The sequence below is a fragment of the Argopecten irradians genome, chromosome 6 (genome assembly GCF_041381155.1).
Source record: "Argopecten irradians isolate NY chromosome 6, Ai_NY, whole genome shotgun sequence".
Taxonomy (NCBI): Eukaryota; Metazoa; Mollusca; class Bivalvia; order Pectinida; family Pectinidae; genus Argopecten; species Argopecten irradians.
The window spans coordinates 38,243,915-38,270,439 of NC_091139.1; the positions used below are offsets into that span (position 1 = coordinate 38,243,915).

General features: G+C 35.0%; 1 protein-coding gene across 1 annotated transcript; it reads left to right on the forward strand.

Annotated features, from left to right (window-relative positions):
- The first annotated feature begins 2,843 nt into the window (after nucleotides 1-2,843).
- Nucleotides 2,844-26,446, forward strand: LOC138325816 (putative leucine-rich repeat-containing protein DDB_G0281931). The gene is made up of 14 exons (XM_069271741.1): nucleotides 2,844-2,902; nucleotides 3,061-3,216; nucleotides 7,839-7,967; nucleotides 11,188-11,321; nucleotides 11,950-12,082; nucleotides 12,875-12,987; nucleotides 13,327-13,488; nucleotides 14,554-14,628; nucleotides 15,118-15,239; nucleotides 16,466-16,567; nucleotides 24,193-24,270; nucleotides 24,823-24,871; nucleotides 25,088-25,255; nucleotides 26,133-26,446. Exons 1-14 carry the CDS (start codon nucleotides 2,878-2,880, stop codon nucleotides 26,268-26,270), a joined length of 1,584 nt encoding a protein of 527 aa, XP_069127842.1. The 5' UTR covers nucleotides 2,844-2,877; the 3' UTR covers nucleotides 26,271-26,446.
- The last annotated feature ends 79 nt before the right edge of the window (nucleotides 26,447-26,525 follow it).

Sequence of the window (26,525 nt, forward strand, 5' to 3'; positions counted from 1 at the left end):
CATATTTCAGTTGCGTTGCTTTGGCAAATAATATATGTTTCCATAGAATTTGTTTTATGCTTCCTTATTATAAAGGTTAAACTTCACAAACAGGCTCGTTTCCCGTTTCAAAATGTAATAATGCTTCTGCATACGTCATATAGCTTTATGTGGAGCTTACCATTAGTACAAGTACGTTTATGCCATATAAAGCCATAGTCACACTATTGGTAACGAATGGTTGATTATTCCGTTAGGCTTAAAGTCCCATTAACAACTTAAGTCATTAAGGATGCATAACTACATATCTGTGACAGGTACCATGGTAACGAATATACAAGGTCACCAGTGTTGCCTTGGTGATATATTATACTCACAGTGTAAAACGCTATCTTTTGTTTTTGAATAGGATGAAACCTTAAAAAGTACTATAAATGTTGTTTTACATGGTAACAAGGTCCATATTTCAGATATTGAGCCTTGTTTGTAGTAAAACGATGGTTTAAAATGGCATGTAACCAGGGTAACAAATAATAAGGCAGGGAACAAGTAACCAGAGCTGAAGGTAACCATGGCAACATGTAACCATATGGTGACAGGAAACCAAGAAAAGGCTACCAAGGTGACATTAAACCATGGCAACATGTAACCATATGGTAACAGGAAACCAAGAAAAGGTTACAAGGGCGACATATGACCATGACAACATGTAAACATATATTGACAGGTTACCATGAAAAGGTTACCAGAGCGACATTTAACCATGACAACATGTAATGATATGATGATAGGTAACCAAGAAAAGGTTACTAGGGCGACATTTAAACATGACAACATGTAACAATATGGGGATAGGTAACCATGACAACATGTAACCACATGATGACAGGCAACCATGAAAAGGTTATCAGGGCGACATCTAACCATGACAACATGTAACCCTATGGTGACAGGTAACCATGAAAATGTTACCAGGGTGACATTTAACTATGACAATATGTAAACATATGGTGACAAGTAACCAAGAAAAGGTTACCAGGGTGACATTTAACCATGGCAACATGTAACGATACGGTGATAGGTAACCAAGAAAAGGTTACCAGGGTGACATTTAACCATGGCAACATGTAACGATACGGTGATAGGTAACCAAGAAAAGGTTACCAGGGTGACATTTAACCATGACAACATATATCAACGTCTAAAGCGTTGGTTACTAAACGAATCCCCGTGCCATTCACCATATTTTAAACTTTACTATAACAGACGCCGATCACTGTTCAATAGAACCGTACATTTATATTGCATGGCGTCAATCTCTCAATGAAAGAAATCGAATTGCTACTTGTAAATATTTAACTGCCCCACAGGAAATAAAGACTAATGTTGGAAGTCGTTGTCAGATCACCGGCCCAAGGCCAAATCGGATTTAGATTAATTCGCCCCTATATCTAATATGTCCATTAGTTGTTAGCTTGAATGGACGAAAATAATTATATTGTAGATGAAATTTTACAGAATCTATGCTGACGACAGGAAGTCTGATTGACAAGTGTTGTTAAATCGATGCTCTGATCGACGTGTCAGGTAGACAGAACGATCGAAAATAATGGTATTCAAAATTGGGCTTTTACATCAGCAAACGGTACAGTTTCTCTATTACCAGAACATGCCAGAATGTGTTGGAAAATGAAGCAAGAATTCTTAAGAAAAACCAAGACGTAAATTCCATGTATGGAAGTATAGGAAAAGCTGATCGAAAAAAATGGAAATATTTATATTTCTTTACCCTTTTGCATCCCATCTTTTTCGAGCCAATAACTTTTATTTTCTTATTGTTAAAAGTGTCAGAAATCAATTTTTATAGATGAGCACGTTATAGAAATGGGATGCTAGAAGCTTAACAGGCACGAAGTTTGCGGTATCTGCCTGACTCCGGATACCGTGATAATTAGAGACCTTGTCTCCACCGCCATATGTCAGGGGCGGAGAAATCAGACGGGCGCTCTTATTCCGTAGTCGTGAAAATGTCTGCTTTGTGATCAGATAGACTACTTAATTATTTTATGTGCTTCTTTATGATTACGTGCCGTCTAGTTTCTATTGTTTAGAATCAGATAGCAAGTCGAAAAAATATTATCAAACGTTCCGCATAAATACACAAAGTCCAGTTGTAGTCTCCAGTCGATAGTATTTTACTTAATTAATACGGTAACTGTCATATGGTACAACGCCTCATTTATTGAATCAACATTAACATTTATTAGAAATCAATAAATAATTTGACTTTGGTAACATTTGATGGACTTACATCGGTGTAACTATACTGTAGAGGTAGAGTATGATTTTTACCGTTTTTTTTTAATCTAGAGCTCTAAAAGGTCTAAAAATGCTCATAGGGCACTCTGGTAAGTCCATTATGATATAATCTGTACGTTATTCTCATGTCCCTGTGATCTAATCCATGTACATATATATGTATTTACATACAATAAAATTTGTTGAAATGAAAGTTTGGTGCCAAAGATGACGGCACATATTCCCGCGCATTTTTGATACCTGGCATGTTGCCAAGTTTTGCAAGCTAACAGTTACAGGCCTATGACGAAGTCCTGTCAAAATAATTCTAGACACAAAAAAATCCTTATGAAAATCAATGATCGAACTGCCTTCTGAGACTTTTCCTTAAATTCATATTAGCAACCCCTAGAGTATCGAGGATGTCGGAACTCCAACCACAAGGTGAAACTGAAAGCAACCGGAGCTACCGAGGGGAGATAAATCGTGTAATGCCCGATGTCGTTCAGGTTGAAACTGTCCTTTGTCCGGTAAAGGGGGATAACTCTAGGCCTAATTCATAACAGTGCAAGACCCGCCATTATTCGACAGAGCCAGATCATGATAGGCAAATCTACACTGACTGGTAAACTCGTTTGAAGGCAATAGGCCTAGAAGTCTCACAATTTATTCAGAAAGAAAGTGATATTTAGAAACAAATTAGACCAATCTTTCCTATTTTTCCTAAATGAATAACTGATGTTTGTTGAGTAATTTTTTAGTGATTTCATCGATGTTTGACAGTGGCATGCACTATGAAGTGGTTGTTTGGTGTGACCGGTCTGTTGTTTATACCGTCGGTGGTACGGTGTCATACTATCAGCACGAATAAGGGGGCAGGTTACCATTGTATGAACGTGACAAGGGACTTCCACAAACCTGGAGATTCTGATACCACAGGTAAGACAAGAAGTTATAATTTTAAAAAAGGTAGAGATTCTTAGGCCTAACAGTTACTGTACTTTTGGTATCTGCTACCTGCAATAAGTTAGCCTGTATTTAAACGAGAAACGTTTCTGAACGAAGGAGATAGGGTAAGATAATCAGTAATACTCCTAGTCAAAACGTAATACTAACATGAAGACATATCAACTTGAAAAATTAAATTACTAAGTCAGAATTAAGCCTACGTCCACTTGTGAAGAAATACAGTTCTATCCTTTCATACTAGAATTTCAAATTCTAAATAAATGAATATGTTCAACTTTTAATGTGACTTTTTGATTTTTTGAATATTACAACAAATATATATTGTATGTATACAATACATAAATACACCTCCATTTGGCAGGGGGTGGGGATGTTGTTTTGTGTAGCTTTAATCTGACTATCCAGAATCCACTTAAATAAATATGTAATCCTGGTAACCACAAGCCGCAATATACCTCTCGACTAGAGACAACTTCTCTCTAGCTCGATTATTTAAGCGTCAGACTAGTAATCTAGATCCCAGGTTGAGGTAGTGATTATTATTTATCAAAAGCATGCACTCTGTTTACACACATAACAGATACCGATCACATCAGCCGTAGATAAATTTAAAATGGTTTAGACACTTTTTAACTCTACCTTTAACATTTCCTCATTGATCATTGCCTTTCCATCAAGTCCCATAACAGTACTATTACACGACCCCGGTAGATCTGGCATCGTGACATTATTTATAATTTTAGAAATGTTTCTCTTTTCACCATTAGAATTATTCATTCTGAATCATAGTCGCGTTTTCTAACACGACGTTTCGCAGACAAACTTTGTCTGGATAGCAAAGATGATTGAGTCAAACAAATTGTTTGTTTAAGAGACGTGACTAACACGTTGCTCGTTTGATTTTAATCAGTGCCATCACTATCAATAATTTTGGATGACGATACAACAGCACTAATTGGCAGTAGTAATTGCTGTGCATTGATTTCATATCTATATTGATAAACATGATACCAATTACGACGAAAGTTCCTTTATTTTCTCCCTATTTCATTTGCTTTTCATCCTAATAGCGTTTTCTCTTTGAGTGTTGGATAATTTCAATAATGATAAAATCAACAGAACTAACCACTTTTTTATTTGAACTGAAACTGACGAGCGCCGGATGAAGCATTTCCTCTAAACAAAGGCGATGCTGTTTATGATCAGATGTGCAGACTGCCAGAAAGTCTGATGTAACTGCTTCAGGTTTACAGATATCTTCTCGTCGTGCATTTTGAAATTAACACTAGGAAAAGTGTGGCAATAATTTGTCTTTGAATTTCCCATTAGGTAGTAATCGGGAGTAGATAGAATTCTCTATATCAATACACAACTTTTAGATGTTCAATTTGTGTGTCACTTTTATCTCCGCCGATAGTTTCATCTGTGGAGTTTTATGTAGATTTGATTCGACGTAAATTTGTCTGTGTCTCTCGACCCGAGGTCTGTCACGACTGGACAATTAGAGATGGGCCCAGTGACAAACAGATGGACGACTACAGAACGGCCGTCCAGACCTCTAGCCAACGTCACAAACCTTTGGGGATACGGGACGATCAGAGTGATAGACTAGCTGTTAAGCGAATTTTACATAAGAGATCTTTACATAACCACTTTCTTTGCTGCTAAAATACATCATGCCTTAAAAACTAATTTAGTAAACCATGCAATTTTGTAAATTTATTACTCATTTTATAGTGAAAACTAATGTAACATATTGCAGCAGCAATATTCCACTATAGAAGACCTATTAATAAATGACTAACTGTTAAATTCGAATTTGTTCACAGAATCAATTCTGTGCTGTGTGTATATATAAGCGATATACATATGATCACAGGACCACTTTCACGAACAATGGGAATTTGCCCACGAACCAATTTTATTAAATTTAAATGTTACATATAACAACATTAATGCAAACCCTTGAAATACGTTTAAAAAATTAAAAAGGTCCCAGGGGCCTGCGCTGGGGCCAAATTAAAGTTGCCCAGTAAAGGTGTATGACAGGGTTCCCTTTTTGATCCAAAAAGGTATCAAAATAATGTTTTATGTCAAAAAACTATATTATTTTCTGAAGAGTATAAATAATTACATATTATGATCACAAATATGAAGGCAAAATGTAACAGATAAAATTTTGGCTACATTTTTAAGACAGAAAATGTCGAAATTTTGGGTGTTTTTCGGCTATGTCAATTATTAACAATGTTGATTCACCCACTTCCAGTTTGAGTGCACCAAAAATATTCTCTAAAAAGTTGTCTCTAAAAAGGGGTTGCATTTATGTTGCTACCTATAACATTAAGTTTTAATAGAATTGGTTCGTGGGCAAATTTCCATTGTTCGTGAAAGAGGTCCTTTAACTTTATTTTGTACTCACTGAAGCTGGTTTTAAAGTTTAGTCATCAAACACGTCTTTATTTCGTCAGATTTTTATCCGTCACATTAAAGTAGTTATTTCATACAACTTGATTATTACTCCATTATCAATTTTACAGTAAAACTTTTTTGTTTGTCAATTATTAGACAGAACGGCAATTTAAGAAATTATCAAGATTAGGAGGTGGTGGAAAGTCGGAGTATCCGGCAAATACACATCGCTTATGGTCATTACCTGGTAGCTGTCCAACATACTGTAGGATTTGAACTCGCAACTCAGAAGTGGAGGACTAGTGGTTATATCTATGTCAGCACACACAGGAAACTCTCGCGTCTACCGAAAGAAAACGAGATTATTCTCTATAAGATATCGGCCGATCTCGATCTTACATGTATGTTAACGTTGGTACCACTGTAAAGCAACCTCCCCGTTAACTAAGTTATTACAGTAACAAATAAATGTGTTAATGCATTGGTTACGTTAACTTACTATGTACATGAAGCTAAACGAAAACAGTTATCGACTCTTTGTAATATATTGGAAACTACATGTAGTTAACCTTAACTTCTAACTTTCTAGACTGTTGTAAATGTGTTTCTCTACACAATGTATTTTGTTAAGAGACTAATTAAGACTGTTATATCAATATCATTTTAGTTTAAATTATGCTGCGAAAACTTGTTTTTCATCAATGATATACTATGAAGATGAGTGTATTTATTGTAAACGTGATTCCAGTCTTTATCTATGTCAACAACATTTTGCTTACTTCAAGTATTCATGGGATGAGTAAAGGTGACGTATTATTACGTTCCCCATTTTTTAATCTATTGAAAGAAGACGTGCAGATCTCATACATCGAATGCTGGGGGCTGGGTGGCAGTACATTAAAATTTATCAGAGTAACTTCCTTTTGTTTCACTCCGTCAGTACTGACGGGGTGAAGCGAAGCGATGTAACGTCTGATAGATCAGATTGGGATATCTCAGAGTTACCTCCCGTTGGTGCTATCAGGCATTAACTTCTCGGCTACTTTTACCTTTGTACTTTAATACTTGACATACTTTAGACGAATTACCTCCTAGTACATGATGTGTGCAATGAAGATTGCACCAGGTTCTAACGGACTTAGGAAAGTAATTGTGTACTTTTCCTTGTAGTTAAAGTACTAATCAATACGATCATTTCACTCATTTACGAAAGAAAAATGACTTTTACAGCATAATTAGGTTTAGCGTATATCGTTACGGATTTTACTGCACAGTATAGAAAGGTGTGTATATCTAATTCTGGATAATACGGACGGCAAACGACATATAACAGTCGTTCACGGCGCTGCCACCAAACCTGCTACCCAATGCACGAGACTTAATAAAGCAACTTCATTAGGGACCAATAAACAACCAAACAAAAGAGTTTGTATAGCACAATAAACTTGGTTTTCACTCGTTAGTTGCGCTCGGCGTGAACAATAGACAAATTTGGTGACAAAAATGTTGTAGTCAGGAAATTCATTGAATTTTGTATGCTTTACGCGTTGCAAAGTTTACACAATGACGTAATGCAGTTGAACTTAAAATTTAAACAATAATATAATGTATGTATATATTCACAGGTGCTTGATGTTCTGTCAATAATATATTTGGTATAAATATCCCTATATATATGTACTCTAAATATGTAGGGATATTTACATATATTTATGCTAAATAACATAACTTAAAGATCCACTGATGCATTCTATAGTGAGAACTTACGAAGAATGCGGTAAGCGTCTGTGCGTTTTTGGGTAAAGAGGCTGAGTATCCAACAAACGCGAATTACCAGCTATAAATATATTCTACGGTGCTAATAACTATTATGTATAACCAGATTTAGTTTTATTGTGCTTATGCACTTTTGACAGCCATAATATCATCAATGACGATCCATAGTTTTACGAATACCTGATAGTAATACAAATTCGAAGTCGTAACAAAAGTCATACTCTGTATTCTAGAGCTTGCTATCACTGTTGTATAACGACAGAGAAAGTAACCCCTGGAGTATGAGGATGAACAAAAGTAAGATGTCAGAACGACTCTGATTTCAAACATATTGTCTAGTTGAATATATACTGGTGATTATTTTAGTGCATTAATCTTATGTGTACTACATTTTGACTTTGTAGACCTGGACCCCCACGACCATTGTGTGCCCTGCTACTTTCCCCAGAACTGTCTAGAGAACAACACGTGTGCCGAGGGCACGTATGGTATCAGCTGTGAGAAATGTGATCACAGGCAACCGGCACCAACAGGTACAAATAAGTCAAATCAGCCAGGTTTTTATTATTTTGATTTATGTCATTACAACATTCAATCAATGATTGGATGATATATGATAATATATGACATAATTTTTTTATTGTCCAGTATTGTTAAGTAAGGCAAAAGTAAACAAGTTTTCATGTGTACATAACTCGCAATCAATGTCGACTTAACTGTACAATGGTGAATATATATTCTTTATAGAATTGAAAAAAAAAATCATTCTCGCCTCATCTGACTTAAACACACAGGGACTTGTAACGTAGGTTGTGAGAAAATCTGTTGTGTATACATGTGTACTAGGCCTAGTATATACTATATAAAAGGACAAGGGAACCAACGGCTCGCTTGGAAGAGGTACACCTGCCTCTACAAAAGTCGCCGGTATTCCGTCAAACATGGATAAATATGTATATATTTAATACTAATATATTCTTAAATAAATTTTCGACATGGAAAACACAACTTCAGACACGAAATGATATAGTTAACATACCTTTATTTTACTATGAACGTGGAAAATGCAGTCAGATATCCTCGTAGAACGAATAATCATACCCTGCCATCCACTCCGTTCCGGCAGGGTAATGAATTCCACCCCGTGTTGCCGCTAGTGTTGCAAGCCCCGATGTGATCCACATCGGGCACTTTGAGACTGATAAAAATATATTTTTCGGGTATTATCCTTATGTAACTGTATTGTTCTGACAACTATGATCAATATTCATTCACAAACCTTTCGATTATAATCTTTCATCAACTATTAGTGGTAAAAATCGACGGCAAACACAACACATGTATAATTCTGTTCAAATACGCCGCCATGTTTGATTACGGGAAACATGACGAAATGAAACAAATATGTTTAAAAGTTTTAAAAAAGCCAACAAACTAAGAATAAATATGTGAAACTGAACAAATGTAAGTATTATTAAGAATTAAGCAAAAAAGAATTTTTAAAGTTCATGTTAAAAACTTTGTAACATTTATTTCTTTCGTAGTGAAAATGTGTAGGTCATTCCATATATGGTACTAGGTGCCATATTTGGAGCGCGAGACTTTCTAACGAGAAGCATCATGGCGGCCAAGTGAGCCGTGGTCGGAGATGCGAGCCATTCAAAAGTGCTTCAAAACATAATTTTGACAAGGAGGTGGGTAAATAAATAATCATTTTATGTTAAAAATGTTTGATATTGTTGAATTTAATTAAAAAATTACATGACACACATGAAATGCAACATTTTTCAATGTTTTGCAACACGGGCTATTTAGCACCGCTGGATGCTAATATCCTTTGCAACACTACGGGTGTATACCCGGACCCGACTGGGACAGTGGTATGTTAATATATTATTTCGTAGCTCTGATCCATGTTATGACGGAATTTTTTTACCGGCGACTTTTTGTAGAGGCAGGTGTACCTCTTCCAAGCGACCATCTTGTCAGTATCTGTATACACAACAGTACTTTCTCACAACCTACGTTACAAGTCCTGTGCTTAAACATATAATTTACGTACTGGAGCGCAGAACATTTCCTCTTCTTTTCCAATTGAAGAACTTGCTAAAGCCACGTAATGTTGGTTATACTGTAATAAAGATGTTCTGTGTTATATATACCAGTATCCTCGATATTCCAGGGGTTTCGATCACTTACGATCTCTTTACCCCTGGACTATATCATAGTAAATTTAGTCATTTGATGTACACCAAAAGAGCCGTACATTTTTGTATAACGGTATATTAGGCGTCGCTCTCTCTGTAGTCATCAAAGGAAATCTTTGCTAGCATGTGATTGGTCAAATTTTTTCCGCTGAGCTGCCTTCATTTTCACTGTGAGATAGTCCAGGGATGTAGAGATCGTAAGTGATAGGAACCCCTGAAGTATCGAGGATGATATACCAGCCGCTGAATAAAGATACCATAAATTATTCCATGCGAACCCTTCGCTTGTTTATTATTTCCCCTAACACTATATAAATATACATGCGCTGAATATCGCAACTAACTGTGAAACGAATTTCTGTTTATATCGCACAGTTTTCCTCACCGTAAATCCGAATCATTGGATCTCAAGAGAAGTTGACGTCAAAAACGATGATGTCCATCAAATCATAATTTTCAGCATAAACGTAAACCATAAAACCTATCTATACATTTTCCATTAAGTTGACAAAATTGCGCTTGTAAAGTCAGCTTCTACACAACAAGATCTGATCGGATCGGGCAATCCAGCTCTGTCATAAAGATTTTAAGTTGCATTTCAATAGATAAAGGTAATCCCTGAGCATTTCCGAATGGTAGGACAATCGGAAGGTCCCAGATTTTTATGAGGCAAACTCGATTTAAATGCAATCAGTGTTGTACACTGGAGTACCGTCAATAAAATGTTACGTTGTTGGATAATGAATAAAAAATATTGTGTCTGATTTAATATAATGTTACGAGCTTATAACGAACGATAACTCTGTTAAGAGATATTTCACCAACACAAAACATAAACGATCATGTTATCAAACTGCACATATCTGATTGATAATGACCTCAAGTAAAATTAAATTGACATTTATTTGGAAATTGTAGTGATAATTCAACCCCTGTAATAACCCATTTCCGCGCAATAGATATCCGGCATTATTTAAAGGCCTGTGGATGCTTTAGTTCTAATATGATTTAGTGGCATCCTTTTTATTCTTTTTCATTTTAAGATTATATTAGATATCTGATCTTATGCCTGGGATTTTTCCACAAAATTCAGGATTAAATTTTAAAATGTAATTGACTTAGTAGCATTATTAACAAAACTTAATTACATATTTATCATTAATTATCATCTACATTTTAAAAATTTCATTATGTCTTGTAGGTACTTCAATTAAAAGTTCTTATTACAAGACAGTTGATCAAACTAACGATAGCGCTCTTTGAAGAACAATGAATTCGTGGTGCTTATTATGTTTAAAACGGTAAACTACAAATTTAAGCATTTACATTGAAAATAATACCTTACATGCACAGTCTGAAAACACATTAATAATGGGGCTTGCTTTTAAAGAAAACGATACAAATATAACGTGCAATGTATTAGCGACCGATGTTTCAACCCGATAGTATATTGGATACACAAAACAAATGATGGCCACTTTGTGTCTTTGATGATGCCAACTTGTACATCGATATTTCATTCAGATTTTTTATTTGTTTATTTAAGCGTATCATCGAGTTGGGAATCATTGCGTGGCATGTTTCTCCGGACCGTGGTCAGTGTTGACCTTTGGTGTGTTTGTCCTTTTCCTGGCACTGATCTCTCTAGTTAACGGATTTAGTGTGTCAGTTTGTACCAAGGTCAGTCTCAATTAAAGACCTCCATTGGGTTTACTTTTCTTCCCTTAAAAGCTCGATGTAATGCATTTGTGCAATATTTATTACAAAAGTGTCTCTTTAGCTTATCTAATACTTTTGAATTATTTTGCCATTTTTGGTTGAACCATCTGTAAAAATATTGGCTATTGCTGGTGAAGACTAACGCCCCAATTAGGATATTTCAATCCTAGGTGACATTATTGTAAGAATGTTTTGATATAAATACAGGTTTCTTGGCATAGTAGACTTGTTTCTCAATCTGCTGCTGGAGACAATTTTAATGAAGAATAACGTGACTGTATTGTGTTTGTCTATTTCTAATGGGTTGTTAATGTGTTTGACCTCTTGTTGGGTGTAAGCTAAAACAATCTTCGCTATTTAAAGTATATAATTGTCTCAGTATAGAACAGCTGACTTTAAGGTCATTGTCCTTTCTTGTCGGGAAACACAACTATCCGACCTTTCAAATAACACAAAGACAAGTGCATGTTGTAGAAGTATCTAAGAACAAACACTGCTAATGTTAAGCTATATGCCATCGAGTCTGATCTTCCTTCTAAATGTCATGCTCTATAAATATTGTAAACAATTCCGCCTTTTTTATCACCAGATCAAGATTGTTGTACATTTCTGCCAGTTCCTGCTGTTGACGTTTATGGTGAAGATCACGTGGCCTTCCCTGATCCCGGAGTGCATGTCCCTGTTAACCTTCGCATTCTCCAATGCTGAATTCCTAGCGATAAGTAAGGATTTGTAGACACGTATTCGCATGGGTATTATATGTTATTAGTAGTATAAGCGTCGCGTTCGGTAGAAGAGTCTTTCCCGAAAACATTAAATTGTCTGTACCTCTTGTAATTGATGTAGATAGAATTATTAAATGCCTTCTGAGTTTTTGTATCTGTCTGGAAATAAGTAGCATTGTTAACGTTCAGTTCCTCGTATTTTATGACATAAAGGAGACTCCAAAATATACTTGTTCGGAGTAAGGTCCTTGTTTACATTTGTAGTCTCTGTCACATAATGGTACGAACTGTACAACAGTTTAAAAATTGTAAGTACATTGCCCTATAGAGGGCAAATTTTCGTCTTCATCAAGCAATGGACATAAAAAAAATATAGCTTAACAAAATATACGTAGATACAGTGGCGCTATACCAGGCATTCTAAATATTTAGCGTCTTCCCTTTGTTTCAAATAATAGTTCTGTCAATACAGATAAATTTTATCACCAGATTTGGAATTCACCCAATGAGTGATGGAAAGCCATGACGCATAGTAGCAATATAGAAGGTTACCAATGTTCAGAAGATAACATGAGGAGATCAGAAACTATTGCGATGATTTGTATCTGTCTATTACTCTCCAAACAAAGTGAACATTCTATTCAGTAACTGGAAACTTAAAAACGAAACGTCTTATCAGGAAGCTGATGGTTTTTGTACAGGGTGTCAATGGTTTTTTTATATATATATAATACACGTACTCCGAAGTTAGTTATATAAATTCATTAAAACTGATTATGGCTCCATCAGATTGCCTGTTACCGAAGCTGTCCTCACAGCTGGGCTACTATCTTATCTGGATGTCATCCTTCCTGCCGCCTTTGATTGTCGTGATCTTTGTCAAGTTTGTCGACAAAAGCCTGGTAAGGGGATTTGTTTATAGGAAATTCCTATGCTGTGACTTTCACAGTTGAACAATTAACACATGATACTGCTGGACCAGTTCATATTGCACAGTTGACAAGGACACACTCCATTGTGTGGACTAATCAAGCTACATGTCAATGGCAATGTCATATTGAAAGTTATTGGCGCATTATTGACAAGGGTAAAACATAGTTGTATTATTATATCTCGTTGACAAGGGAGTAAAGAATCTAAGATGACTTTATACAGTAAAATTCTCTTTTGCATGCACGAAAACCTGCAGCACAAATCAGAATTATTTGTATTCATTGCCTTTGCTCTTGTTTCTATTACAGGGCCTATGGTTGTCTCAGGAGAAGGACCAGAAACTGAAGGAGAAACATTGGCGCCGCCGATCTATGTTACGGAGAATGACTTTCTATTTATTGGTGGTCACATACCTACCCATAACTTTGTTTGGGGCTCAGAGTAATAGCTGTTCTCAAAACGCTTATAAGGTAAGCATTAGATCCAAGGAGCACAAAGGGTCCCATAAAATTTCACAGTTGTCAGGAACCAGGAAGTAAACTATAGCATTGTCGTATTTTGTAAAACAGTTTTAGCGGATGATTCAATAAATTTTCAAAACCTGTTTTTTTTATATTATTTCTTTTTGATAATCATGTACATGATCTGCTTTTAGAACCACATCTTTCGTGATTTAGAATTCTCGCACATCGGACAGGGAAATCTCACATGATACCCGGTGCTAGATTTTTCTATCTCGTCCGATCTTTCTGGTACCTTTACGTAATTTTTGGCGGAATCTTAAACCATGCATGTCACAGTCCGCGCATGTGACGTCATACTCTCGAATCGTTGACGTCACACGCTTCAGATAATCAATATTATTAGAAATATGTGCATTCAGTCATTTACCATGCATCGTTTGGTTGTTGTTTTTAATTATGAAAACACTATGTACCGATTGATTTTCTTTGATATAACCGAACTATATTTTTACGCGGAATGACTGAAATCGAAGCGCAGATGAAAGGATTAATCGGCTTTGAACCAGAAGGTCCAAGGCGGGATAATTTTACACTCTGAACTCGTATAGATGGGTTTTGTTATATCTTAGAGGCGCGAGAAAAAAAAATCTATTACCTTTAAGTGATCGAGATCGGGTTATCTCAGTCTAGGGCTAAGATTTTGTAACAGCCCAACCTCGGCTAACGCCTCGGTTGGGATTATGTTACAAAATCTTAGCCCTCGACTGAGATAACCCGATCTCGATCACTTACAGGTAACAGATTTTATTAGTCTCAAACAAAAAGAAAACGCCAGGGTGCTTATAGGTATATGTATATTATGTGCGCGTATATGTTTATGTTTGGTGTTAATTGACCTATAGTAGCATTACATTGTTTGAACTAGCCCAGTGAAATAGAGCTGCTCGTCTGATAATCAGTTAAAGTGCCATACTTAGCTATCCATTTATACACATTAAATGTTGTTTGGAGACTCTATGGTACCTTCGTAATTTAGTTTGGTGCTCTAAAAATATTTATTTATCTGCCTAGGTGTTTGTAATGGACACATCTAGGGATGTTTTCCTTCATGACCAAAACCTGCATTGTGACCAGTTTGGCATGTCAGTAAGTGAATCTTTTAATAATTCGCCAAATTATTGCATTAATACTTTAATCTCAGACAAACACTTGAATTCGGTTATCGAAATAATTCTCAATCAATGGTACTGCAGTCAATAACATCTATGTCTGACTCATTTAATAATGGTTGGATTAAAATCTTTTAATAAATGTGTCCGGAAAGATTAAAATGATATTGATAAGCTGAGTATTAATCAATAACCTACGCATGAATAAGTTCAAAACAATACAAGATCGATAAGCTAAAAGTGAGTTACGAAATGGAATTTGATATTGTCAACTATGAACGATTTCTTATATTACATTTAAATGATTTTTATCTCAGGTAGAATAAAATTGAGAAGCGTCTTATGTCTCTGTATGAAATCATCTAACTGAGTCCATTCCCTGTGATATGCTGTATAGGTCGATTTACCACGTGGTAATCTAGGCCGGAATATGCTGTAGTTTATAATCTTGTTTGTCTTTCCGCAGACTCTCCAGTTTGTTGCCATGCTTGCACTGCTGTACGCCCTGGCGCTCCCGGTAACAGTGATCCTGTCCTCGCTGATACTACGGAAATGGTCCCTCTTGGAACAGTCCAGTTTACAATACGGGTTAGATAATGAAAAGCCATAATTAAAGTTCGATTTTTATGATGTCTTCAATAACTAAAAGTGATTATGATAAAAAGAAACCAATATGATTATGTTTAAGTCTTGTTTCCATTTCAAAGGAGTTCAATTATTGATGGCTTTCAACCTTTCATAACAGGCGCAAAATTCTATTATGTATATCCTTTGAACTTGTTTAATTCTAAAACGATAATAACTGTTTCCTACCGTATTCCTTCTTAAATAAGAAAAACAAATGTGTTATGGTAGAAATTTGGTATGAACCGTAGAGGGTCAAGGTCGGGTAATAATAGGAAATTATATTTTTGTGGGAAGAGGGATTCTCATTCAAGAGGAAAAAGGGTTTGAAGACACCAATTATGTTTAGGATATTTAGTAGCGATCTAGTACTTATTATATAGAAGCTCTTGCGACAGAGACACAGCACATACTGTATGTTTGCGTAACTAAAATGAGGTCTTCATAAGATATAGTCCAGAGGAAATAAATCTTCAAAAAAACGGGCCTTATTCATATATCTGTCAACAAAGCCTAATGTACACGTATCATTGCATTAATTCTTTTACGTATTCTATAAAAGCTCTGTAGAAAAATATGGCCATTAGCATATACCCCGGTGTAAAGTAATGTGTATGTTATAGAAGTCTTTAGATTTCTTCCAGGGCCTAAATCTTATCCCTTCATTGTTGATGATCATTGGTAAAACGGTCCAATTATAAGGAAATGTTAGGGTCACAACAGATTACTGTAAATCAGATTATTTTACATGTATTTTGTGAAACTGTAAACAAGTTAAAATTGATCGCCGCAAAAACAAAGTGCCAAGCTTAGGAATATAAGAACCATATCACTCTACATCGCGAAATAAACTCGCTTCGAAAAAATAGTTATTGTTAAAACAAAATAAAGTCGTCACGAAAATAATTCGGTTTATAGTGATGATTCTCGTGTTATAATAGAAATAGAGGAGATACATTTTTCTGTATTTCGAGATACATTTTTCCACCCAAATGATTTTCTGTAGTTCGTATCCCTTCTGATAATTTTTGAGTATGTTTGCTTTAATTTCACTTTTTGGTGTGGAGGAAACAATGGTACCGTGTCGTATGAGTCGTTATAGAGTTGTTTCAACGGATAAATCTTTGTGTTTTAGGTGTGTCAACAATTCGTACGAGTCGGAATAATGTGTGATCCATTTTGTGTTTCAGATCTATGTACGAGTCTTACAAGTCTCGATATTGTTTTTGGGAGGCCATTCCCATGGTTCGGAAACTGTTCTGCATCACCCTGACCGAGACGAATGTTATCAAGTGAGTGTAAAGTAAAAGAAAATGGATCAAAACGTATCTGAAATATTAATTTTACAGGAACTTCCTATACCATCGACGATGGCATATGATGTGGATTCAATAGGGTATCAAAATACAATTTCGTGAGATAACTTAAACTTTAATCCAGAGGTTACAAAATTGCCGCAACCGTCATTTTGCCTTTGCTAGACCTCCCTTTCGAATCCTCTATAGAGCTCGACCTGGTTCTTCTGATAATTAATTTCAGGGCGATAAATTTCAAACAGTCGGATACATATTGATTAAGATTAATAGCAGTACTCAATCGATTGACCTTTTCATCAGTTGTTTTCTTTACTTATTATATTCCTTAGAATATCGTCTGATCTATTTTTAATATTCCTGTTCCTGTTACATTTGATACCGTTACCGATTGTCTTAAAATTATTACTATCGTGAAACCGTATTGAATTAACCACAACACGTACATAAACTTTGCAGAATATTTACTCTTTCCTGTTTGAGATGTTTACGTTGAGTTTTAACTCAGTTTTTATGTTCCTAGCCTTGTAGCTCAGTGTAATATTACATAATGCGCATGAACCCTAAGCAACAAATGGCTTGACACGCCGGATGTGGTACTGCAACCTTCCGTTTCAAGAGTAACCTAGTCCTTTTTAATCATAACACAATCCATATATCCGTCGCGTGATGTCGCTATGGTTTCAAAAAAGGTTTTAGTATTATTATCGACCAAACTCACAATTTACAGAAATAAAGATTGATGGTACGGCGAGATAAAATGTTGCTTTGCTGTCTGACTTACAGTCCAAATTGTACTGGTATAGGGATGAGTATGGTGTCAACCCATTTATCTGTCTGTCCGACTGATTTATAATAATCTCGTGTTCCCCTGTACAGACTTTTAACGGTAACTGTCCGAGACAATCTTGTTTTTTCATTGTCACAGTGAAATGTATAGAATTGTCATATGAAATAAATCCACATTGATATCTATTGCTATGAAATAGCTTATCTTTTAACCACGTCTGGCATTGGACCATTATCGTATTCTTCTCGTCCACAAAGTCGTGACGCTATTTGTCCGATAGCGACTGTTGCTTCATATGTCGGCTCATTTAGAATTTTAAAAAACTAGCCACTAGGGTTCGTATAGATATAAGTTGACGCTTGCTTCTTTTTCATAAAATTCATTCAACTGTATCCGAAATTACAATAAGTCGATGGGTTTTTTTAATTAATTTGAGAAATTTTGTTCACAATTTGCTTTTGTCACTGTGCGTTTTCGTGGTTCAAATACATTGTATAAATTTCTGGTCACTTTACACCAACAAAGCCTCCACATCACTTCTTAATACGCCATCTAATAATATACCTGTAAGTTGTAGTTACTGTTTGTTGAGATGACGAATTGGGTCTATCATATTAAGCACGAACTTTGTAGTTTGGGATTTGGATATGTTTGGAAAAACCAATGTGTTTTAAATGAAAATCATTTTTTGCAAATATACTACCAACGTATTAATGATGTTTTTGTTCAAGAATTATATAGTGCGTTTGATGTATCTCCTAAATGTTATTTGTATAAACATATTGTTGATAATTTTTGTACACAGTTCTATTTAATTAAGCCTGTAAATCATAAATTCAAGAAGTTTTTAAGCCAATTCCGTATGCAATGTCATAGTCTTAATATCGAATCCGGACGTTATAATAATATTCCTAGAGATCAAAGGACTTGTTCATTATGTGATAAAAATGACGTCGAAGATGAAGTACATTTTGTTCTTCTCTGTTCGGCAAATTCTGAATTAAGAGAAAAATACATTAACAGATATTTTTATCATAGACCAAGCGTGCATAAGTTTATAGAATTATTCTCTAGTAAAGATGTTAAAATTTTGAATATGTTGGGTAACTTTTTGTTTCGTGCAACAGAGAAAAGAAAAACTCTGCTCACAATTAATTAAATGATAAAATTGCTTTTTATTTGCCGTCAGCATCAACGTGGGTTCTGTTGTGATCACGTCTTTTATACATATGTAGCTTATTAGTATATTGAAATACTGAAATATTGTCCTCCGCCACCTTATACTTGTATACATTGTATGTCATATTATAATGATAATAATTGTACTGTTCCCTATATGCTTGTTATGCATTTGGATGAAATAAAAAAAACTTGAAAACTTGATTACCATCCTTACCTTTGTCTGACTTCATACAAATATTTCATGTGTCGACGTACACATCTTTCAGTCTATGCAAAAATAACCTCAAACTTCTGATATATAGAAATGAGTATAATATATGAAACTAGGTTCAACATTACATCATTTCAGCTGATTGTTTTAGCTGGGCTCGTTTTTATTAAATTATTTTTTTTTTTTTTTTTTTTTCACTCAGAGCAGCAGAGAATCAACTAACCACCAGCTAACAGCAAATTTTTTTTTTTTTTTTTAAACTGAATAATTTTATCTATTCTACTTCAACACATACACCTACACAATATACAATATACATTTTTAACTAATGCATACAGTACACACTTATATACTGTATATACATACATACATAATTCATACATACATACATACATACATACATACATACATACATACATACATACATACATACATACATACATACATACATACATACATACATACATACACACATACATACATGCCGACCACACACACACACACACACACTACACACACACACACACACACACACATACACACACACACACACACATATATACATATATATATACATACATTCATACATACATACATACATACATACATACATACATGCATACATGCATACATACATACATAGTCCGTACATACACCCTCACATACACTCACCCTCACATACATACATACATACATACATACATACATACATACATACATACATACATACATACATACATACATACATACATACATACATACATACATACATACATACATACAAATGCATATTACATATTGAGATAATTTGCATAGCTGATACCGTGTTTTTATTCTCATTTTCTCATCACGGTGATTACTTTTCTTTTGATTTTTTAATACTCTATATCACATATCAATGACAATGTTGTATTACATATTTTCAAAAATTACCCTGCCTGAAGCATGCCTGTTATATATAGTTACAGACCAAACATCTGACATAATATTATCTAATATGATATAATATTTAATTTGAGGTGTTTACGAGTTACGTCAAACTGAAATATTGATACAAATAAAAGTGTTTATTTAAAATAAAGCAAGTCTACTTTATTGACCAGGATAACCAAGAATAACAATTTTCTTCTTTATCTAGTGTTCCTGAAATATATTCAGGTACATACGTTTTATCATTATGGTATCCATATATCCAAAACAAAGTAAGTCGTCTAATATAAGCACAACTGAAGAATAAAATGTTGTATATATTCGTTTTCGACAATTTTGCAGCAGAAATGACATTTTTCCATCTGAGTATACCGAATTTGCGATTATCTTCCTTTTTCTGTATATATAAGTTGGTGGATACATTTCCATTGAAATTCTTTAATCTTAAGACAATGTTAATATATTAAAAAACAATTTAACCAGATTATTTATAAATTAACTTTTTTTGAGATTTTCTGAATTAAAAAATAACATTTTTACCGAAGAATAGACAGGTTGTTCTTCCACGCTTTCCACACGTGATTTTCTGTCACTACTCCATTACACAAATTCATAGTCTGAATAGTTACAATTTAGGTTCACTTCATTTTAGTTTTCCATTCACTAAAGTTAAAGTGTTCATGAATATAAATATATATATTGAATATTTAGGGTCGATAAAGAAAAAAGTTGCAACTTTGATATATCGTTAAACTGAGGACACATCGTTATTGTATCATAATATGAGGACACTACACATGTTTACAGCAAACAAACGAACTAAATGCTGTTTGAGTTCCCATATTATGGGTAACCTTTGACCCTGTGATGATAGAGAATTCTTTGATCGACGTGAGATGGTGCATGTGTACCTCATGTGAATTGGTCTAGCTTTGTGAACGTGGATATTAGAATGAGGAGGTTAATTAAAGTACACGTTATGAGAAGTAATGGATATTGAACTGTTGAACAATAAAGAGCGCAAACATTTCGTAATTTCTTTTCTCGTGATGGATGTATGACTTGAGGAAATAATTGAGGAGGTAAACAATTACTCCGTCGCTTTAAGTACAAAGATAGCTAAACCCGTATCATGAGTTATGAACTTTAAAACATACTTGCTAGAGCCTGTGTTTAAAAATAACCGTTACACAGACAGTACTCGTGTTCTGGCCCCCAGCTTCATTGATTCATTCAAAGGAAAGCAATAATGTAAAAGACAAAAACCTGGTTAAGGAACCGCTCTTAACTTGTAATACTTACCTTAGGAACTTCTTTTAATTCAGGACAAATGATGAATGCATGAAAACCGCACATGATATGTACTAAATACGTGCTCTGAAGAATAAGGTATAATGATATATAACCCTTACAATATCCGAGTCTATAAATGAACGATTGCAATGTATGAACGTTATGAGCAATACACATGTGACAAGCTTAGATCACACATTTTCTAAAGAATACTGTAACGACACGAGTAGGAAGTGCGCACGTTCTTTACATTAATGGTTAGCGACCCATTCTCTAATATTTTGTAGAAACCTGCATGGTAGTGTTTTCTAACAGAAAGTGACTTTATTCACCAGCATTGTAACCATACAAATACACATGCGATGGCGATAATGGGTACTACTTGGCGAGAATTGGTAGCCTGCCAGTGCACGTTTTTTCGTTTTTTAATTTGAATATGCCCGTGACTGTAAAATGTATGTATTCTTACATATGGACTTTAAAACGCACTTATATTCCCAGCAATATGTTAATTTAATTTAACGTGCTTTAATTTCAATGCATGACATTTTTAGATTAACTTTGCCACTTAATTCGGACGACCTTGATCTCCCGAACACGTCGAACCCCACGGCCTTAAATAACAGTTACCTACTAAATCCTTATCTTCGTATTGACGGTATGATTAAAGTAAGCGTTCTTAATAAGAATGAAAGGGAGATAACCTTATTGTCCTGATTAGCGAGGTTAACATAACCTTGGTATCTACACAAATATTTGATGAAATTGAAGATACACTGTGTCCCTTTCTAAGCATTAGAGTCTAACTTAATATTTTGTTTTCCAACATGACTATTGAAAGGTTATTTTTAAAAACATTATGTTATACGTGGACTTTTCAGTTTTTGAAACAACCGTATGTTTCGTTTTATTGTGCTGTGTTTTGCGCAACTGGTAACGTGACGCTATCCAAACTTATGAAGCAGAATTTTCCGTTTTTCAATCTGAACTTATAATAATTGTCCTGAACAACAAATTAAGGTGCTTAATAGTAACTGTAGCATTTTTGTATGTCATATTCTTTGCTGTTGCTTATTATCTCTATTTAAACATCATGATATTGTGAAAAAAAATCATCTGGGAAACGACGTCGTACGACAATACTAAAAATAGATATATTTTAAAACAAGGAAAACAAGCGCTGAATGTGATCTTTTTGACAGATATGTTTTGAACTTTCCTTAAAGATGCTCCACCGCCGACAGAGCATAAATGATATTCTTCATTTTGAAAAAAAATTGGTGTTTAATCGTGTATATATATGCCTAATTAAAAAAATAATAATAAAAAAAAATATTTATTTCGCCTTTGGTGCATGCGCAATCAGTAGTTCATTCCATATAGGATATAGTGCTGCGGAATTTTTTTCGGGATGCAATTAATTATTTTTCATATTTTTAACTTGAAATAAAATTAGAAGCTCAAACTTTTTAACGGTGGTAATGATATAAAGTAAGTAACTTTTGTAACTGAAGAAAAATAAGGAAAACAAGCGCTGAATGTGATATTTTTGACAGATATGTTTGAACTTTCCTTAAATTAATTCACACATTTTTTCATGTCTTAGTATTATTTAATAAAATCAAATTTAAGAGGTGTACCATTTTGAGAACTCAAACCTGCTGAAACAAAGGGCTGGACCGGGCATGCTTTAAAGCTCTCTATCTATAAACATATGACAAGTAAACAAATTAAAGTAAAAAAAACCTAAAGGCATCTATTTGTTGAATGGATTCAAGCACACGTTAGAAAATGTTAACAATTATCTTCAAAAAGTTTACCAATTTGTGTAGCGCCACGTTACAGCTGTGAGTGTTTAGGATTTAGAACGTGCCAGAAAATGTAGTGAAGAAAACCCAAATTTACAGCCCGAATACTGTCATTAGTTAAACCCACGGTCAAAAGGTGTTGGGACACTTTTGATGCCAATCTCTACCATTATCTGATTACCTAATAACAATAAAATCTTCACAACCTTGTTGTATTAATCATCATTAACAACCACTTGCAAATAACAGGAATCGAAAATACATACATACATCTTCAGCGTAGGCTATATCATATAAATATTTCGCCAGCATATTATTCTGCTGATCTCGGACAAAGTCTTGTCAAAGCTTTGTACTTTGCGAATGCTGATGAATTATGAAATCCGATAGATAATGAATAAAGATATTTAATTTAGCAGAATAGCATGTGAGTTAGTTGAACATTGACTACTATCTTTGTAGAAGACGGATGATGAAGTAGACACTCTCGTAACATACGTTGTCTAGACAGACTTCAGTCTAAGGTTAAACTAACAGAGGTTACACAAGAGGAGCTAACTTGAATGTTCATAACAAAGTCGGTTTGTGATAGCGTACCTTAATTTCATCACTGTCTCGACATTTCCCAAAGGAGTTGTCGATTGCACGGGTAAAATAATTACATTGGATCAAAATAAAAATCGACTATGGTCAAGCCCAAAGTGTTACTTGGTATCTTTGATAATGCTGTATACACTTCACAAGAAGACTGTCAGGAAAACGAGTAGTCTTCCATGATAGTACGTGTAAAAAGTAAAGTGAACCTCCTACATCTATTGACCACCCAGTTTGAAATCAGTTACTATCGTAGCAATCCCGATGTCGAGGAGGCCGACTGTTTCCTCATACCGGCCTAACTATGTTATAACAAAATTGATTTTGTCGCAAAAAAAAAATGTTACAAATAAAAGCATATAAGAGTGTTGGTTGGTTAGGAATCAATCTTATTGAAAGTTCACTTTGGCTTATTTTGATTTCGAACAAAATATGGTCAGATAGGGATTGCCGAGCAAACGAGCGATGGATATCCACTGGGAATTTCGTAACCTTTCCGTTTTATTACATAGGTAATGAAATGTCAGAGTCGATATTTCATTTTAAGATATTTCATTTTCTGACATTATCCGCCCGATATCCAATAAATCGACCATTTCATATTTAGTACTTAGTAGAAAGTAGAATGACCCGGATCGATTGTTATTGCCTGTGCCGGCCAGGATTCGAGGATATTGTGGAAGTCGTTTGGGAGTTTCATATAAATTAATATGAAATGAACACCCTATTAAGATCCTAAAAATCACATGGTTTTAAGGGGTACCTTGTCGAAATTGTATACCGCTCTCTGTTTCAGTATATCTGTACAAGTTGTAATCCAGCTGGTAATGACTGGCGGATACTTGCTCTGTTTGATTATCTTCCGACCGTACAGGTAAGAATATCATTGATGGGTATTGCGCTCTCTTGTGTGTTTTATCATAGGATTATGAGGATAAGACAAAGTTGAAATGTCTGTAACCTATGAAAATAAGCTTAGGTTATTAACACATTCTCTGAATATCGACGACACAAACTGAGTAAATACAGATGACATTTCACATGTGTATGAATGCCACGACCCTGTAGTGGGAACCTTTTAATGCCCTATAATAGTTTGCTTTGGTTATAATAGAAATTCTGGTATGTGAGTAACTGAATATTTGGTTGAATAAATTTAATTTATATATGACGATGAAAGTATCGCATGACAGAAGGAAAGTCATTGGGCAAATTCCCGGACAGCGGATTTCCCAACATATGTACCGTAAATCGTAAGTTTGGTGTTGCTAACTTTTAATGATGTACTTTTATCCATCCGGATGTTATGTTTAATATCATTTTGATGCTACAGATACTTTGGTATCAGTTTAAGTAATAGATATATAATCCTTGAAGTACATTAACAAGGTCTTAACTCTCGTTGTCGTTTCTCTTTCTTCAAAAGCGAGTGTCGTTGGGAGAAAGACGGGGTAAACATCAACCTTGTGCTTGACGTAAGTAGCGCATTGCATCAAAAGGACCTTTCACTAAAACTTGTCTGAAATAAGACAGTTAATTTAGATTTCGGACAGTTCACTCTTATTTCTAATGTCTCTTAGTCTGGATTTAAAAGGAATTGAATTTTGAAGCCCGAGAAAAGGTGTTTTCGACAAATTGGCATCGTGACCCATGTTTTAATGTATTGACTGTCTAATGTCACTCGTTCCCAGGTGACGGCCAATCTTGTGGTTGGTATTCTGCAGGTCATTGCTTTGATGGAGAGTAGAGGAACATCCGTACCGGAAATGACGTATATATTCCTGCTGGGACTGGTGGTCGTCCTTGTTCTGGCGATCGGCCTGCTTCTATTTATACCAAAGGAACTAAAAATTGTAAAGGTAACTACTTTGAAGGTTCGCAATAGGCGCGCATCACTCTTTTCCCGACAGAAGAGTTCTATATGTTAACCTCCAAATTAAAGTTAACACCTACCAAAACCCAGGCTGGTATAGTAAGATTTTATGTTTGCAGCTAATAATTTCTTAGGACATTTCGGAACACAATTAGAAAAGATTAGAACTGAAACGGTGTCAAATGGCGCCGTTTTAAGATACAAGCCGACGTTTCCTTTTAGAGAAGTAAAATGTCAGCTTCGTCTGTCCTTGAACTATTTTGAAGACCAATCGACTTCTTTGATTGATTCTGCAAACAGCGAATAATTTCGACCACTATGCAATATCAATATAAATTTAACTCGTCGCCTTAACTTTAAAACAGCTGTTTGATCAATCAATTCTGAATGGACGTGGCAATCGGCCAAATATGATTTTGACCGAATGACTGATGTGCATTTTACAGGAAGCCCAATTACTCATACATGTTGTCTATGGTTACCATAGACATCGAAATCCTTTTAGCATGAAAGCTAGCCCGTAACAACAAGCTGACAATGGCAGCAAGGCGACTGTCTGTTAGGGGACAAAACTAACAGTAACTCGTCAGTTATCGAGAAGCAAGTTGAAAGCAATAAAATTTAGTAACCTTTTCAAAAATGCAGAAATGACAAGACGGGTTGCTGCATTGAATGGAACGACTAGTTTGTCTGTTGTCAGTATGTGTTATTCAGTGTCTTAGGTAGTTTTTGTCAGTAAGGTTTCACCATAAATTTGGATAGTTCGCATCCAAAACATGTCTGATGAACTTTTTTAAATCCTGTTGATGGGACATTGAATGAGTAAAGCCAATTCGCACCATATCAACTTTGTATTTTCGCAGGTGGTGTCGGTCCCAGCAGACGGAGATGAGGAGGAAGAGCGTCAATCTGAAGGCCCCCATAGGTTCAAAAACAAAGTAGGAATCCAACCTTCTCCAGAAAAAGCTATCGAACAAGCTAAACGAAACCTCGAGTTTTAGTCAGAAACCTAGCCTACGCGCAAGACTATGTAAGGTCTGAAGTTTAAACAGACAACAAATCATCAATTCGAGTAAACGTGTTGAATTTTGGCGTCAAGAACGAACAATAGATTGAGAGGAAATCGTATAGGATGCATTGTAAACGTAAGTTCAATAAAATATTTTGGATTCCTTTATCATATTTGAATATTTCGACTGTTCACGGTTGCCAAGGTCTGACGATTCTCACATTGTTTTACTTATTATGTAGCGAGC

Coding starts and splice junctions, on each gene's coding strand:
- LOC138325816 (XM_069271741.1), top strand. CDS start 2,878: ATGATAGGCAAATCTACACTGACTG. Junction 2,903..3,060: donor AGGCAAATCTACACTGACTG/GTAAACTCGTTT, acceptor GATGTTTGACAG/TGGCATGCACTATGAAGTGG. Junction 13,489..14,553: donor GTTCTCAAAACGCTTATAAG/GTAAGCATTAGA, acceptor TTATCTGCCTAG/GTGTTTGTAATGGACACATC.